This window comes from Epinephelus lanceolatus, chromosome 11 (assembly GCF_041903045.1).
Source record: "Epinephelus lanceolatus isolate andai-2023 chromosome 11, ASM4190304v1, whole genome shotgun sequence".
Lineage (NCBI taxonomy): Eukaryota > Metazoa > Chordata > Actinopteri > Perciformes > Serranidae > Epinephelus > Epinephelus lanceolatus.
The window spans coordinates 21,396,397-21,416,025 of NC_135744.1; the positions used below are offsets into that span (position 1 = coordinate 21,396,397).

The 19,629-nt window shown below is 40.6% G+C and overlaps 1 protein-coding gene across 3 annotated transcripts in view; it reads right to left on the reverse strand.

Annotated features, from left to right (window-relative positions):
• The window catches only part of gabra3 (gamma-aminobutyric acid type A receptor subunit alpha3), a 151,392-nt gene that overhangs the window by 54,501 nt on the left and 77,262 nt on the right, over positions 1-19,629 (reverse strand). For all 3 annotated transcript variants that reach the window (XM_033644299.2, XM_033644308.2, XM_033644291.2), the window contains 2 exons: positions 15,574-15,695; positions 7,020-7,087 (listed from right to left, as the gene is read on the reverse strand). In XM_033644299.2, coding sequence (XP_033500190.1) covers positions 7,020-7,087; positions 15,574-15,695 — 190 coding nt within the window. The remainder of the gene's footprint in view (positions 1-7,019; positions 7,088-15,573; positions 15,696-19,629) is intronic.

Genomic DNA, 19,629 nt, shown 5'->3' on the forward strand with positions numbered 1-19,629 from the left:
GGTGTTGTTTGCAGATTTCAAACAGTAGTTTTGGCAGGCATCCCGCCTAGGTGACAGCCATCCCCCATCGCCTCCATGTCCTGATGACAGTCAGCTCATATACAGCCCCACTTTAGAAACGTTGATATGATACATATGAAACACACAAATGTATTGGTGGTTTGCAGAAATGTACAATGCCAACATTTCCTTCTGGCGACTGGGCTGATATCACAGATGTAAAAAATGTACAAGTATGCAGTGCAGATATACAGACTAGCAATGTGTTTTACAAGAGGATACTAAGTCATCTGTTCTGTAGTTTGATACTTCCTGAAGGCTAGAGCCTGATCATCTTTTGAGACTAGACTGTGGAGAATCTTAAAAAGAAATGCTTGGAGCTTTATGCAGTCTTTATGTGCAGATAGAGACAGAATATGCAGCGTAGCCTGGGGCCAGAGCCTTGCTGGGTAATGATCAGTGAAATCCTGACATCATCTAAAACTGCCTAAGCAATGCATAACTATAAGAAATTTGATATGTTGATACTATTTTTCCACATTTGGGAACGGTGAAAACAGCTACAACTAGTACATTGATTACAAGTCACAGGTGTGAGTGTGTATGGACACAACAGGTATTTCGCCTTTGACAGCAGACAGAAAACACCTGCTGCGACCTCACTAACAAAACATTACCATATGTGGGTTGCCATGTCCTGTGCAGCCATCATGTGTGCCACAGACTGCGCTCCGTGCCGTGTACGTTTGATTCATGATGTCGCCAAGTAAGAGCATGTGAAGAGAATAAAGAATTGGGTCTAGAATTGAGCCCTTAGAGACCACAAAGGTGATATCTGCTGAAAAAGATAAAGCACTGTCTATAGTAATAAAATATATAGCTAACCCTCTCTCGCAGGGCAAGTTGGACATACTCTGGTCAGCATACTGTATCTTCCAAATGTCAGAAAAGGTCTAATAAAGGCAGAGGTGATTTTAGGGACTTTTGAATAAGGGGGCCAGACTTTGCCACAGTTTTAAGGAAAGGAGAGGAAATTTATAGACTGAGTAAAAATGTGTTCAGACTAGGTGGATGTATCAATATTGGTATTGGTTATTGGTCAAATGAGTTGTTACATATCGGCATATCGGAAATCGGCAAAAATCAAATATCCTGCATCCTTAAAAACAATCCCTTTGCATTTTTTTAGGGCTAATATTATCATGTAATCTTCTATATTATGCACTATAGACCCGTTTACTGTTATTAAATAGTGACATTTTTTTGTTGGGCAGGGCTTAGCTTGAGGCAAAACAATTCTCCACAGACATTAGCTAATGCTAGCTAGCAAGTTCTGTTGGCTTGTTTTGAGTGGTGCATTCAGAAATATTCATTCCAAGTGGCGGAGCGCACTCTGGCACAACCTGGACCGTTTGTAAATTCAGTGCACTGTTGGAATGTACTGTTTGCTTAGAGCGCCCTCTAGGCACCAGACTGGCCGACCTGAATGTTCTCACTCAGTGGATGGATGATGTGACAGGATTGCTGAAGGTGGGATGGCCGGCTTTGTGGTTGATTACTGTGCCAATCTTACAATGGAGGACGACACTTGAATGGTTTCTTCCAGTTTGTTTTGCTATCAAAGCTAACGTTAGCGAATGCACTAAAAAGTTAGCATTGATGGCCTCCGTCCAGTCCTTTCGTCTTATCGCATTCAACCATGGTTGTCTTTGTTTTTGTTGACCGGCAGTGTGGGCTGTTACGCAATCAATTTTAAGTTTTGAGCCATGACTCCCCCTATTCTGGCTCTCCATAACACAAGAAGACCACATTTTAAGACTCCATGTAGCCTACAGCTCTGTGGTGGAGAGTCTGTTTTGCCTCCAGCTTATGAAATGATGTCATTTGCCGTCAGCCATAAAAGGGTCTACTGTATACACAAGCAATAAATCACTCCATAGTATGACCAACACAACACTGGATATAGTTAACATGTAAACTGCTCTTTTTATAGACCAGACCTACATGTTAAGATGGAATTAGATAAAGTGATGCAAAATGAAAACCCTAAATAAACAAACTATTAATGACTGAATAAGAACCATTCTTACATCCTGAGACCCAAACTTTATTTTGGTATGCATTTTAAAATTCCCCGAGCTATTTTGGATCAATAGTACCTAATAAGTAAAAAAAAAAATTAAACACGGTCAACGATAATTACATCCCAGTATCCTTAAATGAGACAACAGTTAAGAACCAATGCCCTCAAACGAAACGATAATATAGTCCTAATGTCTTCAAACAAGTACTTCCTAATTAACAGTGTCTTGGTGTTACTGTTGTTAAAATTGGTCAAATTTGTTGCCAGACTGACGAAGTAGAGATGGCTGCCATCTTGTTTTTACATGGATTAGTGTATTGTGATCTTAAAACCACTAGATGGCACAAAAAAAGTATCCACGAATGAGGACAACAGGTCTGAGTTAAGTAGTGTGAAGTATATAGTCAAGTAAACCCAAAATGCGATGTCCTCATATGAGGACACAAAGTCTCAGGAGGCTAAAACAGGAAACTGCACTTTTACAGTATATTCCTCTGAACAGAAAAGAAGTCAAATCAGCCATAGATAGTAACTGTAGTTACAAGATATGCAAAGACACGCTTCTGCCAAAGACTGCAAATTAGTTTTGTGCTACTCTTCCTGTTGACGTTCATTTTATTTGATGGTGTTTGACTGATTGTTCTAATATACAGTGCAGATGAGCTACATATACAGTAAATCAACAGATTTAACTATGAGCTCCTTGTGGTAATTAAAAGATTTCTTATTCAAAGTGTTGGCGACATGTCACCCAGAGCTGCGCTGACTGAAAAATGTTTGCAGGCTTCTAAATCAATCACCCTCAGAAATCTCAGTGTAGTTAATATGCAAATGTAAATGCCATAAAGTATTTAACTGTTGCTAAATAATGTAAGCTACCTACTTAGTGAGTGTGTGGATATCTGGGAAATGGTGCCAGCTCAGTGAGCACAATAGAACAGGAGCAAAATACAAAATGTTGAATATGGTCTCGGCCACAGTTATGACAGTTATGACCAGACTGTGACAGGTTGTGTTACCTGATATTGAGATGCACATGATCAGCTATGTTATTTATTGTGTCACGCCAATACTTGTGCCTGGCCAACTGGATTTATGAGACACTGAGGTTCATTTGCCCCCTAAGTGCGGTTCATTTGGGCAGGTGTGAACACAGCAATTGCACTCGTGCGCACCGAAACAACCGGACTGAGACCCTCTTGAGGAGGTGGTCTCAGTCCGGTTACAACCAAACTCTGGTGCGTTTTTTATTGTACTGAGAACATGTTCCGACCTCTTTTCAAACCAACTGCAGTCACATGACACATTGTTTGGGTTAAACATGAGCATGTTACAGTCCTGGAGGATTATTAATATGCACCTCCTCCTGTACTGCCTTAATATGCACATTCGGCACCTCTAATGCATCAAGACATTGTTTTCTAGTTGGAGCCGTGCCTCATTTTCAAACTGTATGGTTTGACTAAAATGAACGCAAGCAATATAGTACCCCAGCACTAAAATGAACCTGGTGAAATATTTGTTAGGCAATAACATGACTTCTCACACAATGCAAACAAACACCTTTGTCTTCTCCATCCAGAAGAATTAATTAGAAAAAAAAAGGCATCTTATTGAAAAGGCAGCCTTGAAATCATTATATAATGAGCAATAAAACATTATGGACTTAGTATCACATAGAAAACAAAGCCTTTTCCACAGCAGATTATGTGTGGAGACATATTGCAACATGAAGCACCCCGCTGGTAAAACTAAAAAACTCAAAGTTCTATAAAACCCACTAATCTTACTACGTCATACAGGCTGTCAAGGCAAGCTCAGTGCTGAGCCGGAGTAACAACCCAGTGCTCAAGGCAGTCAATTAGAGCTGCATGATCAAATATGTCAAATGCCGCATAAGGTCCCAAGACAAAGCATGAACCATCTCCAGCATCTGCTGTTTGAAGGAGGTCAGCCGGGGCTTGCTGGGAAATTTCTCCAGAACGGTACCATTTAAGAGAAGAGCACTTCGTCTAAAATGGCTGCTGTAATACAGTGATATAAATGTCAGCTTTGCCTGCTGGTAAAAACTGCACTACAGTTGATTTTTTCCTTAACGTTATTTTAACTTTGTCCTAATGGCCACTACCTGCAAGACAAGCAGCTGCAAATCACATTAGTAATGATTTTTTAATGTGATCACATTAGCAATAATTGTCGAGCTGGAGTATTGCCCTTTCATTAAGTAAACAATATTGCCATATACAATTTTTTTTAATATTGTTCAGCTCAGTGAGTTATAGAAAAAGCATTGTAGAGTCAGTACTTGTCTGTACTTGAAAGAATGGGTTTTTTCCTGAAGTGGTCAAAGTGCTGCATGCATGACAGCAGAGTAAAATGTACCAGTGGAATACTATACATAGAAAATAAATAACAAGGACCAACAATGTCAAAATCATATGTAAGGAGGTTTGTAGGAGCAACATGAAGTGGACAGGTATACTGGTTTAAAATAGCTCTAGTCTGTCAGACTGTGGTCATAGAGAGTGGAAATATGAGAGGAAAAACAAGCAAGAGTTTGCTTTGGTTGGTTACAGAGAGATGGGCATTTTAAGTAATTTCCATATTCGAGTACTTGTACCAAATTATTATAAAGTACACGAGGACTGGCAAAACATATGTAATTTGGCCAACGCAGAAAACAACTGCAACTTGTTGCAACCAGGCTTCAATTGAGCTATTAATCCTTGAATTTAAAATTAACATAATAAGAATATGCAAACTTTCTGTTGCTGCTGTTACTCAGGTGAGACGCAGCACTGAAGAATCGTCTCTGAGCTGCTCTTGTCCCTGTCAGCTCAACGTCTGCCCAGTTAGCAGCCAACACAGCAGCAGTAGCTAACATCAGACACCAAACTGTTGAACAGTCCTGCTTGACTCTGTTGTTACCCGTTAATAAAATAGATGTGTGATAATAACTAGATACCGAGCCCAGAGATGGCGCCTCTTCATTCCAATAGAACTACTCACTTAACACATACGCTAAAAAAGTGTCTAGCTTCTGGTTTTATTTCTGGGGTAAACGGCCCACTGAATATCTGCAGTAGTGTTTCTCTCGTTAGCCGCACCTGTGAGTTCCCTGGAGGGCTGGTTGATAACTGTTAGGTAACATTAGCTATGTGATGCTAACATTTAGCCCTGTCACTGTGTGTTCATGTGTGCGCGGGCGGACTCTCACCAACTGTCCAGAGAATTTGCATTTCCTAGGATAGTGAAGATGTGACCTGACCTGCCCTACTCTGCCTCACTGCCTCTGATTGGCCCATTCTTACCCTAACCAGTCTTACTACTCTTGCCTTACCCTGACAAATCCAGTGAACACAGGCACTAAGTCGGGGTGATATGGCCCTAAAATAATACCACAATATTTCAGAGTATTTTTGCGATAACGATTCTTGACAATATGACAAATCAGTAAAAATAACACAGTTTGCCTTCAAATATTCAGTAAAAACTGAACAAAAATGATCTCTCATTTCTTTAGTTTGTGAACAACAACAGTAACTCAGAGTGAGATTCAGATCCTGTATACAATATTAATATTGCCACTGATTAACTATTTAAACAGCTCAAATCATCAAACTGTAACCTGTGACAGGCTGTTATGCTAAAATAACTATCATACATTCACACGTCATCGCGTCGGTTTACATTACCACAGGTTTATGACAAAATCACTTGACGAGTCATGACACCGACTCTCGTGTGCGAACGGCGAGAGAGGAGAGGGAGAGAGGCTGTGCTGCTGCCAGAGGAGCCGCTGAATGAGTTCCCTCTGAGCGGTAAGTCGCTAAAAGAGTCTGAGAAGTCTGGGGCTGTTCATAAGACATTCAGGATGGCACAGTTTATTCCACACTACTGAAGCCGCTCCTCCTTTTGGGAACCACCGCAGAGTCGTTAATATTTTGCTTTCAGCCATGCTTGTTGTTGCCATGGGAAACCGTATGATGTCATTATGTCAACAAGTCAAGTATCACAGTATTAATTTTTCACAACATATTAAAAACTGTACAAGTATTATCATGAATGAAATGATATGGCACACCCCTAGCAACAAATCCTAGCCAGTCAGAGAGAGTAAGTCTGATCATGTCTTCTCTATCCTAGGAAACATAAATTTACGATTACGCTATGGAGCTCACACTCCTGCAGCAGTAGTATCATGATAAACAGACAGACAGTGACAGTGACAGTTTCAATAGAATAAACATTAATAAATAGACAAGTCATGTTCACATGTTTGAGGTTGGACAGTGATCACTTTATTGATTGAGTGAATACTTACATCCAAATAGAGCACTCTAGTACCGAATGCCCATCCCTAGTTGGTCGGTAACCATGCTGTCTGCTCATCTCCTGACTGAGTTACTGCTTAATTTTGAGAAGAACTTGATCTTTTTGCTTCAAATATATTATTGAAATTACGGTTTTTGTTTGTTTTCATAATTAGCTAGACCTAATAGACTCAATTATCTAACATTAGTTTAAAAAAAAAATCAGTATTACTGTGCTATAATTAAGTTTCCCCTGAGCAAAACTAGATACAGCAAAAATAATGAAAGAAGTCAAGAATGATAGGACGTCAAAATACCAAATGTATCTATTGAAAATAAAGAAACTCTCTGAGTCAGAATGGAAATGAAGGGGAGGGGAAACACTGCTAGTGGAAACAATGAAGAAAGATTGTTAACTTGTGAAATGTGTGTGGTACCCAAGCTGAAATTAAAACCTATTATTCTGCAAAGAAGCTCCACATGCTGCACAATCCAACATGACAAATGCTCTCTGAGTAATTCTAAAAAACAAACAAGTGAAGTGAATACTGATAACCTGGTAAGATGTGATGACTCATAGTGATGGTTGGAGTGAGGAGCAAGGAGGGAAGAAACATACTCACCATGTCTGTATCCGACACTGGCCCAAAACTCGTCACAAAGATGTTTGTCCTCACTTCTGTCACAGTCTCTGAGGATAGGGACAACAAGGACCAGAAAACATTACAGCGAAGCCTGTGTACAAAAAGCTTTTCTGCAGCTCTGTCTTTGTTAAGCTGATTGTTTGTGTACATGACGGTGAAGTCTGCCTGTTGGCATTTAACTAAGCCGCTTCACACAAAAATTCAGCTGTAATCAAGGGTTAGAGGAATACTTTAAACTGAGGAAAAACTAGATTTATGCACGCTTGGTGGAGAATTTGTGGCGATGTTGCACAGCTTGTTTTCTTACTGTCTTTGTGCATCAAAACCATGTCAACTTTGTTGTGCCACAGAAGGCAGGTTTAAGAACATAATGCTGGACCAATAGTATTAGACATCTCCTAAAATATACACTCTAGCATTGCTCGACAGCATTGGTAATACTCCAAAGTGTCTGACCCAGGAGGGTTTCTTCAACCTCAATTTAGGGGCAAAAATGTTGCTGTGAGCAACTTCACAGATGCTTCTGAAAGTCTTTAGTTCAGTAAAACTGCCATTTGTTTGGCTCCAGCTCATTTTGTCCACTACAGCATAAAATCTGCTTTGGGCCAGGCCCAAGTCTGCATCTTTAGAGAGACGATATCCCTTTTGACCCAAAATAATTTTAGTTAGCCTGCCCCAAAAACATTTAACAGTCCCTAAGGGACTACTGCGGCTCAGGAATAATATGCAGCAGTCAGCGTTAAGGATGCGGCTGTGTGTGTGTTTTTTGTTCAAGTAATGGGCACACTTTGCTGCTATTACACATTTCTATGCACATCTTATAATCACATTAGGCATGATGAAGGCTTTTGTCGTATGAATCTGCCATGACTGTTACAAGGCTCGTCTGCTCTGCATGTTCCTAGGGCCAATGCAGTTCTTTAAGTACAATTAAATGTATCATTGTACATTACTAGAATAAAATAGAATATCTTTGTTGTCATTGTACGAGTTTCACTTTGCAACTCCTACAAATAGAGGAGGAGGACAAATATACATTATTGAAAAGGAACGTGTCTCCTGCGTCCCCCTTGAAATCTATGCCCATGTTTCGAGGGAGGACAGGGGATCTTTATGGGAAGATAGCAGGTCAACAGTATATGCCACATAGAAGTGATACACATCATCTGAAACCAGGGAACCTGAAGATTAATTTGAGATACAGCTCAGCATGGTGTGTCAAGTTTTTCTAGTCACAAATCTGTAATAAACATTGTATTTTGGTTAGGTGCCCATTTAAATTTTTAAAGTTAAAAAAGGTGTTTAGAGGCTTTGAACATTATGATGGCTGATTCCATTCTTGATTATGTCTCAGAAGTGGTTGCAGCCATTTTGGGGTTGATACCATTTGTTACACAGATTTAGTGCCATTTTTGACTACTTGTTACTTGATAAAAAAAATCAAAAAGCCCTCCACAACACCACATTGAGACATTAAGACCTTGAGGAACAGCACAGAAAAATCCATGCTGTGATTTTTGTTATTTGGAGACTTCTGTAAGAACTGCATTTATGGGTGATTGGATGGCGAGCACATCTGTTCTGGAAACTACTGAGAAACCTTTTTATTATCAGTAGATCTGTGAAAGCCACACATCCTCTGAATGTGGTTGTTAAGTTTTATGAGGCTGTGATTATCACTGTAATACAATGAAACAGGGTTCCCTCGGTCATGAAAAACCTGGAAAAGTATCGGCAAAAATCATTCAAAATTTTGGAAAAGTCATGGAAATTTGTTGTTTGGAATGAAATTGTTACAGTTATCTTCTGTGGATAACCTTTAACATAATATAACATAACTACAAACTTGTTTTCTGCAGCTGTCGACATAACAAAGCCCTAATATGCACCGATGAGTGACAATGTTTTGATGAGCATTATGTACATTACTTTCTCCCTGCATTCCGTCTCTCCCTCCATGTATGGCAGCGAGAGGGAATTATGAAATGTCATGGAAAATGTGTAGGAACCCTGATGAATGGCTACTCTGGGGACCAAAACCATCATACATGAATAAAATTGGGCTCACTGAATCCGCAAGAGCCTCAGCTTTCCAGTTATACCCAATTTATGCAATTCCAAGACTGTTTAGGGACCCCAGATTGCATTTATATTCAAATACAATTAGGTGAAAATAACATGTACTGCAAGAAAGGCTGCATGGCTTTTGCCCCAAACTGTATGGGATTAGCATGAAGTGGGCATATTTGTAAAGGGGAGACTCATAGGTGCCATTAGAACCCATTTTTTGTTAGATATCTTGAGATGAGAGGTCAAGGGACCCCTGTGATGCCAGTTTTACCGTCGCCAAAATTTGGCCCAACCCTTTCCAACAAGTATGATATGGTTGGTACCAATGGATTTCATAGGTCCTATAGGTTCACATGATTTTACACGATTCACGATTTTAAGGTTCTTTTATGAGTTTTTAAATGTCTTAACAGTCTTGGGCCATCTTATTTATCTGACCTGCTTTTATCATATCAACCCTCGTGGATCCTGAGGTCCACCGGCACCGGCCTTTTAACTGTTCCAAAAGTGAGAACAAAAACCCACGGGGAGGCTGCATTCAGCCATTATGGCCCTCACTTATGGAACAGCCTGCCGGAGAACATCAGGACTGCAGAGACTATTGATGTTTTTAAAAGGAGGCTCAAGACTCACCTTTTTAATTTAGCTTTTAACTGATTTCTTTTACTCTTTTAATTCTTCTATTATATGTTATTTTAATTTCTAATGCTTTTAAATGATTTATTTTTAATCTTTATGCATTTCATTATTATTAAGTTTCTAAATCTTTATTTATTTAACATTATTTTATCTCATACTTGTTTTATCTTATCATATTGCCTTTTAGTCTTTTAGTTTTTAGCTCCAGTGTTTCCTCATGGGGGGCCTCCACACTGAGAGGTGTGCCCGGTCTGCCCGCGGGGATGCCGTCCTGGAGATCCCTCAGGTCCGGAGGACTGGGAGGCTCTGCACCATGTGTGGAGTCCACCCTAGTCTATCTGGGTCAGGGTGGTCTCTGTGGCGGTGCTACCTGTGGCCGTAGGCTGTGAAACCTCTCAGTGTGGATGAGCTCCCTATAGGTGGTTCTTTCCTCACCTGATTCCTCAGTGCCCAGCCATGTTATTGACTGTGTGTGTGTGTGTGTGTGTGTGTGTGGGTTCAATATGTATGTAATATTTTTGTTGTATGTTTTTATTCTGTGAAGCACTTTGTGCTGCATTTTTAAGGTATGAAAAGTGCTATACAAATAAAGTTTGATTGATTGATTGACATGATACTAATACCTTTACTTTAAAAGCTTTAAAACTGAGCTTGCTATAGCCTCTGAAGAACAGTACTGTTGGCTGAAGATGCCAGCGTCCCTACGGACCGGAGGAGGTTAGAATAGTTCGAATAACTCAGCTGTGCAATGCAGGCTCCATTATTGCTTTTGTTCTGTCAAAATGATTAATGAATTATGCTTGATAGTGTAACAATGATCCAATTGATCATTACACAGTAAATTAGCCAGGTCTTCTAAATGTGATATTAATTACAAGCAGTGGAATGTTTCCAAATACTTCACAAATTATTTGAATATAAGCACGAAGTAGGGTATGATATGAAAGTCGTGACAGATCAAAATTTTCCCTCCTCAGTGAGGGCTGAATCAGCTCCTCTGGGCCAAATGTGTAAAGCAGGCTTTTGGGCCACTGGTGAGACAAATAGCTGCTCCCAGTGGTGCAACAACTAGAGAGTGATGAGGCTTTTCTCCAAAAGTGAATAGATCCTCGGCTCTAACTGCGTCCCAGATCTAACCGACCACCCACAGGTGAAGTCTCCAATCGTCTGGCAAAGGGCCCCCTTGAGAATGGAGATCCACTTCCACATTAATCATTCCAGTGACACAAATAGCTCTCACAAATACGTGATTATCACAACACCCAGTCAGCAGTTTGCATGGCGGGGGAGCAGGATGAGTCGCCCTGTTTCTGTTTACAACAATGCACTGGAGCATAGGGCAGAGCTAATAGATGCAGCTGAAAATGAAATTAAATGGTTTTTCTCCAGTTTCCGTCCAGTCTGTTTGTCTGCGATGGTCCCATGTGACTGACTCTCACTAGGACTGTGGGTGGTGGGGTACGGGGGTGGCCGACAGGAGGAAGATTGGTAGCCTTGTTCAGATACATGTAGAAGCTGCTGACTTTGACTGAGTGTTCTGGCCATGAGGAGGGCCCCATCTGGTGTGTCTGCAGGTTTGCAAGTTGGACTATTGAAGTCCAAAATCTAAACCATTAGCAGGGGTCTCTCAATCCTTTTAGTGAAATAAAATCTGCAGAATAATAACCAACATCTTGTAATTTCACAATATATTTTGATAAACAAGATGAATATAGATCCATCTGCGCACAAAATGACTGCTACCAGGCTGTCTTGCTACTCCAGGGAATTGTGAATGTAATATCAACTAGATTTGGTACTATCCACAGTGTTTTGGGTATTGCTTGCATTGCAGACAGACACAACAGTGTCTCGGTTTGCTTGTGTCTGCAGTAAGAGAGATACAATAAGTGTTCTGCAGTACGCTGGCACCCTGATTGCAGAAGTCAACACTAATATAGAAACTAGATAATAATTTATCATATGTTTTTTAATGAAGTGAAAGGCAAGAAGAAGAAATAAATTAGTTAAATGTGACTATTTTGCTGCCTAATGAATCCAACTTGGAAAAATCTAATAGGAGTACAATGTAAGTCTTTAGAAAATATTTTGTATAGTCTAGAAGTCGACTGATTTATCAATTTGGCCAACTAATTTGTGCTAATAGGACTTTTTACAAACTATTTTTATCTGCGGAACTTGGCTTCAATAGTGGCCAATTGCTGTGCAGCCTCCTTCCAAAATATTAGAAAATACAAGACACAGGCCATGCTGTTATGTGGTTGCCCTTGTGTTTCCACAGGCCTGTCTTGCCTGTGTTAGCCTCTTGGGCCTGGTGGGAAAAGCCTGCTATATTTCACTGCACCACACAGGCCTGTAGAGTCAGTCACTGCACTACAAAAGGAAGCCATCATCACTGTGAGCCCTGAGTGCCGCAGGCCTCAACATCTCCTTGCCCTTGGAGATATGAGCCCCGGAGCAGAGGCAGAATATAACATTAACGTCTTGTGCCTGGTTCCTCTCTCTGGTTGCTGTCATGGAGTCCAGGTCATCCAGCCTGGTGGGTCTACAGCCTGATAGCCACGCTCGTGGCTTCAGCAGCATGCAGTAGAGCAGAAATGACCATTCCAGCTGGCTGGCTGAGAAATGGCAAAGCCTGCTTGAGCATGTGGACTCGCTGTGATTCAGTTAGTTGTCCTCGGGGTGTGAATATTTGGATGAAATGGCATCAATTAGAGGGATTTCCACTGACATGTGCTTATTTGCCATTTGGGCGTGATTGAACAAAGACTTCTACCCTGGGGAAAGCAGATTTTCTGCAGAAAGTGACCTGACTTCAGTGTGATCCTGGTGTTAGTGCGCCGCCTGCATCAGTTAGCATGTCTCCTAGTGCCCACTAGCAGCAGATTTATATAGCTGCTATAGGAGACAGAGTGCTATGCGCCATACTCTGAAAACCATCCACCAGAGGAAAACAATCGGCGCCACACTATGCAACTATGCAAACAAAAGTCATGTAACTAGCTAAAACAAAACTAGATTTCTGTATATCAAAGGATTACTTTAGTACTCTATATCTACCAGAGAAGAAAGATACACTGACAAACTGTATACCTTGTATATCAGCTAAACAGCCAGAGGTGAAACACGTTAATATTAACAACTATTTGATCGAATCACCAGGTGAGAATATCTTTTAACCAAACAAAGATCAAAACCTGGCTTTGCATAGTTTAGTTAGCTTCAACCTCGACAGATTGTGTGGCCTAATAAACGTCTCCACTGAGCAGTTCGGTACGGTTCAGTGCTGTATGCATTTTTTCCATTTCCATTTTGAAAAGTTGTGGATGGTACCAATGGAACCGTTCTGTACTGCCCCCATTTTTGGTCCCCCCCTCTGTTGGGGTACCTAGCACACAGATCTGGTACTAAAAGGTGGAGCTGTGAACACTGCAGTCTGTTGATGGGTAAATATCGGACGGTCACTCTTGATGATGGCTGGTTTTGAAGCTTTTGCAACTTCTGTTCATACTGTGGCTTTTACAAATTTTTACATATATTACTAAACTATAACTATAAATGAAAGGATGTTTTGCTGCCTCTTGCAGCAGCTGGAGTCTGAGAAAAAAGAACTTCATTCACTGGGCCGACTGCTGGCGACTTTTAAGGTGGAACGTTTACTTGTAATGTTACTCAATGCATGATGTGACAACGTGTATCCATCAGCACACCTTAAATTTCAATGTGACAACTTTAAACATAAACATATATTCATTTTAAATGGATTATGTGAGCTGCATATATCCCAATCCTCCCTCGGAGAAAAAAAGGCATTGCGGAGCATTGTTCCTGTGGGCTCTGGCAGCACTAAACCCCTGAGCTTGCCATGGAAGGACTAAATGCACAAACCCCCCATTTTTAAATACCCCATGGAGAAAGACTCTCACTGCAGCCTGTTCTATTATGTTCTGAAAATGTCGGTGTGCAACCCTGTTTTGTGGACGATGACGGAGCAGTGAGTGACAACAACCCCGCCCACATTTAAAAGTACTGTTTACAGTGGAAACCCTACGGTCTAGGTACCATGTCTGAAGGTTACTGTTGGTTCCAATGGTACCATACCGAAAGTGTTTGGTGGAAACACGGCTTAACTTACAACTGAGTGTCAGGATCCACAGTTTTTCCATTCTTCCTATAGACGCCACACATCTTATCGCTTGCATCCACTTTTGTTTTCTTGAAAGCTCAGTGTTTTTGGTTTGGCAGCTTAGAAAGTCTTAATTATGGGTTCTTACCCTGTTGGCAGTGCGTCCCACCACACAGCAGCTTTGAGGCATTTTTCTGTTTGCCAGCAGACAGAACTGACAAGGAGGCACCTTCACCCAATATAGAGTCAAAGAGAGCGTTGAGTTGTTTTCCCCTGTAGTGTGGGACTTGTGACTTATTTGCGCCCTGTCCCCATGACAGGTTTATAGCGAGCAAGTGAGTGGCTTTCTAGATCCATGAAGTTCAAAAACAACCACTGGAAATAACCATTTTAGCACAGAGTTAAAAAAAAACTAATACAGTGTTTGGTAATTATTACATCTACAAGCAAATTATACAGTAATCCTGTTGTTACATCAACCAGTCGGTCTAGAGCAGGGGTGTCAAACTCATTTTAGTTCATGGGCCACATACAGCCCAAATTGATCTCAGATGGGCCGGAGCAATAAAACCATCATACAATAACTTAGTATCATCAGCTCCAATATTTTCCCTTTTTTGTGTAAAGAATTACAAGTAGATTCTGTAGACGTTCATCCTTTTACAAAACAGATGAACAGCCTGAGATATCTTCAGTGATCGAAAGTGTTACATCATAGGCAACTGGACTTGCTTGCGTTCTTGAAGACGTTTCTCCTCTCATCCAAGAAGCTTCTTCAGTTCTAAATGACTGGTACAAAGTTGCAGGCTATAAACCCTGTGTGGGTGGGAACCCATGCAGAGTCGTAGAGGTCACACGTGACCTCTTAGTTTCAGGGTCGTTAAGGTCACAATGTGAGTCGTTAGGGTCAGGTGGGAGACTGCAAACGTCTTCAAGAAATGCAAGCAAATCCAGTTACCTACCATATAGCACTTACAATTACCATGAGCTGGATGACTGAGAATCTTCACCATCACCATCATCAGTGCAATTTTAGCAGTATGTCTCAGTTTTTCCACATTCAGTCAGTCTACTTCTCACTGTCATTACATGTGCATTTATCCAAACATTTCCTGATACAGATTATTTTGAAGTGAAGCTGCTGATTGACAATATTTTGCAAAATGTTCAATATCTTTAAACATGGTCACAGTAAGTATTGATTGTTATATCAGAGAACTGTATTCTGGTCAGGGCGGAAATGCCTCTGAAGCAGACTTTTACAGGAAGTAGGTAATGCATTGTTTAACTTGCTCCTGAAACCTGGCACCTCTGTGTCTAAACATCTAGTGGGACGGACTGGACCCTTTGGCAGGCCGGTTCTGGCCCACGGGCCGTATGTCTGACACCCCTGGTCTAGAGAATTAGCTGTTGGCTGCATAGAAAAGTCAGATGTTCTTCTTTTACCAAAACCAAAATTAGGAACTACTCTATCCATTAAATCATCCGGAAATACCTAATGATCCGTTTGGTGAATAAAAGTCCTGTATGGTGCAGATTAAAGTGCTTAGAAATGTACATCAAACATATAATAATTGATGTCTTTATAATGTGACTGAAAATGTCACTGATGCACATTTTCATGTGTCCCAATCATCTATATTCTTTAGTTTCAATCATTAAAACACAGTGATCTGTATAACATATAGTGTTGCTTACCTCCCAGCCCAGGACGTAGCCTGTTGTCATATCCATCCAGCAGCCTGTCTAGGATTCGGGTGAAAATGGTGATATTGTCTTTGCTATCATCAGGCAGCGGCTCTCTGTGCCCGACTACTGCCCTGCAGGAAGAAATGGAGACAGGAAGGTGAAGTCAAAAGATGGAAATCATATAAAATGCAATAAAAGTTTAATGTAAAAACTGATATATTGTTCCACTGAAGCACTGAGACTGACATCCATTCAGTGGCCAGTGCTGTGAAAGCCTGCTGTTTGTTTGCATCAGCCAGTGCAAGGTTTTGCAGTAACTATAGAGGTTTAAATGTCTTGACTCTCCACCACACAAATAGATCTGTTATTGATTTATTAGTTAAAACATTACTTGTACTAAATGTTGGTGTTAATTAATAATATGGGAATTAGTTATTTTGCATTGTGACCATGATCAAAATTTTACTTTAATTGGAAATATAAACTACTTGTGATGCAGAATTCCTTAATTGCAATCCAATACTGTAAATGTGACCTGTTTCTGTTGAGAAATTGTCTAATTTCACCTGCTTGTTTCTATATATTTCTCTCACAGTCATAATCTCATGCAAGCAATCAGCCTCTGGCTTTAATCAATATTTGGATAACAGCGTCTGGTTTTGTTTGTTTTGTTCCATTCATCTTTACAGGCTGGAACCTCCATATTTACACACAAAAAAAAATATGCTAATGAATTCTTTCCCAAGAAGGAAATACTCTGCAGCGTTTTGTTGGAAAATTCATCATACGCTATCAGCCACTGGTTATTAATTTACATGGCCCACAATCCCCGGCAGAACAATATTGTGGTGAGATGAAAAGGCCACTATACTGTAGGTGGAACACTGATGAGTTAATGAGTAGCGTCTTTAATTAAACTTAAATCCCCCGGGGAGCTGACCTATAATATCCAAGTAATCCCCATCAACAACCGGTCCTGATGTGCTATCACCGACACAGCATTGTGCTGCTCTGTAAAGACGAGAGCTTTAAAGAATTTAGTGCTTGAAGAGAAACCCAAATTTTCCCTGAGTGTTGCTTAAAGCAAATCTGTCTTCGCTAGGCCTCTTAGAAGGGCTTTCTGTAGCTTAATCTGTTCTGTAATAACAACTCAACATAATTTGAGCTACAGCGCCATTAAAACACAAACTGGGTGAAGGTCACTACTTAAAATGTATGGGATTGTAATTACTATCACTTTGGGGTGTTTGAGGGTTCAAAATGACATTCTTGCAAGCTCTGAGCGGCACACATAATTTTTAGGCATTTGGGCCAATTGCTTCAGCCTAGCTGAGTGGTTATTAGGCATATGTGGGCAATAAATAAAATATCAATTAAGCATCACGGCTCCCTCATGTTCCAGTGATCAGATTTATTTTGTAATGCTCCCCATGATGCACAGTTTATTAAAGCAGGACAGGAAGATTTGTGGGGCACCAAAACTCAAAGAAAAAGGTACAGTTTTATGTGAGGGATGAAGAAGGGAGCACAACTATTGCCGGTTTCGCATTATAAAGTTTAAATGGAGCATTACCACTCCAGTTAGGTAATTCTTCTGTCCCAGTAGTACTGATAACATTTTGTTATTTGCATGTTCGCTATTTAAAGTTACTCACCTTCAGATTTTCATGAACTCAAACTCCATTTTACTTTTTATGGCTGACGTTTTTTCCCGCAATAGTCATTTAATGTATTCACATTTAGTAGTTACAGCTCTATCAAATAGCTTTTATAGTCAGTGGCGGAGTCCGCCATTCTTGTGCTGGTTTTAGATTGCCTTAACATGTATGAGGAACTCAAAGGAAATGAGGCATACGTGTAATCTAACGTAATCTTTTCTCACTGAAATCAGCCTCACTGTTTAATGTTAGATTTTCAGGGCCTCAGAATTGCATTAAATTCCCGTTGATGCCAATAAAACACTTCCTGCTGCTTCTCGATTAAAGCATTTAGTGAAACACAATTGTGAAGCAGGCACAGGAAACACATTTTTTTGTTTTTATGAACAGTCATTTTTAACAGTTTTGACTGTAAGCAGTTTTAAACTAACATAGTTTTAAAATAAATATATGGAGTAATGGAAGAAGAAGGGAGCTGAATGAACTGTTACATAAAGAGCTGCAGGCAACAGGCTGCACACCTCCACCTTCTCAGTAAAGTAGCCAGTTTAACTGTTTCCAGCTGTGGTTTAAAAGACTACTGTGTGCAGCATAAAACCAGATCACCTTTGTAATGATTTTTTAACGGCATCCTTATTAAAACACGATTTTTGGTTCCACCAGTTGCTTTTCTGTTGTATTTCAGACAAAGAAGCTGCGCAAGACGTGTTTTCTAAAGTATTAAACCAGGCTAGCTGGTTGGTAACCACAAGGGGATTCAACCAGGATTGAACTCTTTAGCTGAAAACACACCGGTGTGGTGCGGAGCAAATGATCGATGACCACACACAGTTATTACTACTTTTACTGGAAGATCCGTACTTCTTCACCTCTTTGTTAGCTTAAAATCAGGTGTGGAGAGCTCCTTATTAAACTTGATATCTCACCTGAAGAGCCAATCTCCAGAGCTCTGACTCACCAGGTAATATCTTTTTGGCCATTGCCTTTATAATGACAGGACTGTGAATCGTTTAGCTGAAGATATTTCTTGACCTCAACGAGTCTCTTGTCATCCATTTGTGGGGGAAAATATGTATTTTAATCCGGGGGTGGTGAGTCTGGAAATGGGACTGTGGTGTAAAGTTTCGTGGGGTGGCGTGTCCAGGAGTCCCGAGGCACATGTAGCCACTGCAGGAGTAGGGTTGTACATTGAAAATAATAGGGGCATGTCATTTGATGTGCTGTGTTTGCTACCAGTGTGTTTTGGCCTTGAAGGTCTCTGTGAAATGAAAGTTAGAGGTAGTTTAGCTTCTGTACTGTGATGTAGTCGGTATTTGATCAATGTACAGTTTCAAGAAGGCTTTAAATCAAATCCTTCCCATTTAATTGTACTGCTAAAAGTGGGCCATCTTAGGGTTCAGCACAATATGGTGTTATAGCGGCCTGTTTGCCTACACGTATACACAGTAGTCGGGCCGAAATCATGAACTGGAGGTGTAAAACATTTAATGTGTAAGGTAACAACATGGTGAAATCTGCATCCAGAGCCATGCCTTTTTTTTGAAGAGACGAATGTAGAGAGCTGTAAAGTTCTCCAGTATTGTACCAGTTTGCTGCTAGCTAACCGTAGCTAACTTGTTTGTCGATTGTTTGGTCTGTGACGTAATAGGTCAACAGAAATAAGGTCCAGTACAAACAAGCTATAAGGGGTGCATATTGCCATCTATCATAGCTGAGTCGGACATACTTTGGTCAATAAATCGATTGCCCTCCCGTGCTTGTATACTAGCGTATACATACCGTAGCTTGACTTCACTGTGTTTGTAAACATACTGCATGTAGCGTTAGATGAGGGCCTGTAACCACGGTATTTTGGGGAAATATGACACACCGACGTAGCATGTTGCTAGCTAGGTAACTTAATCTTAGCTCTGTGCTGCTAAGAGTCCCATTGATTGATGGGTGGATGTCATGCTGTTGTTGGGGCAACTGTGGCTCAGAGGTAGAGGGGGTCGTAAACTAATCAGAAGGTTGGCAGTTTGATCCCCGGCTCCTCCGGTCTGCATGTCGAAGAATCCCTGGGCGAGATACTGAGCCCCAAATTGCTCCCGATGGCTGTTCCATCGATGTGTGAGTGTGTGTGAATGGTAACTGAGTAGCAGGTGGCACCTTTTATGGTAGCCTCGGCCACCAGTGTGTGACCTTGTGTGTGAATGGATTAACGTGGAATGTATTGCAAAAGCACTTTGAGTGGTCAAGACTAGAAAAGCACCATACAAGTGCAGTCTTTTTACCATTTAACCATTTGAAACTAGCGGGTACTAGCTTACGTTAGCACAGGTTATATTTTGTTTTACAAAAGGAAAACATGATTTTGGTATGAGAATATGGAGAAACTGATTCTTTGTGGGGTTTTTTTGGCATATAT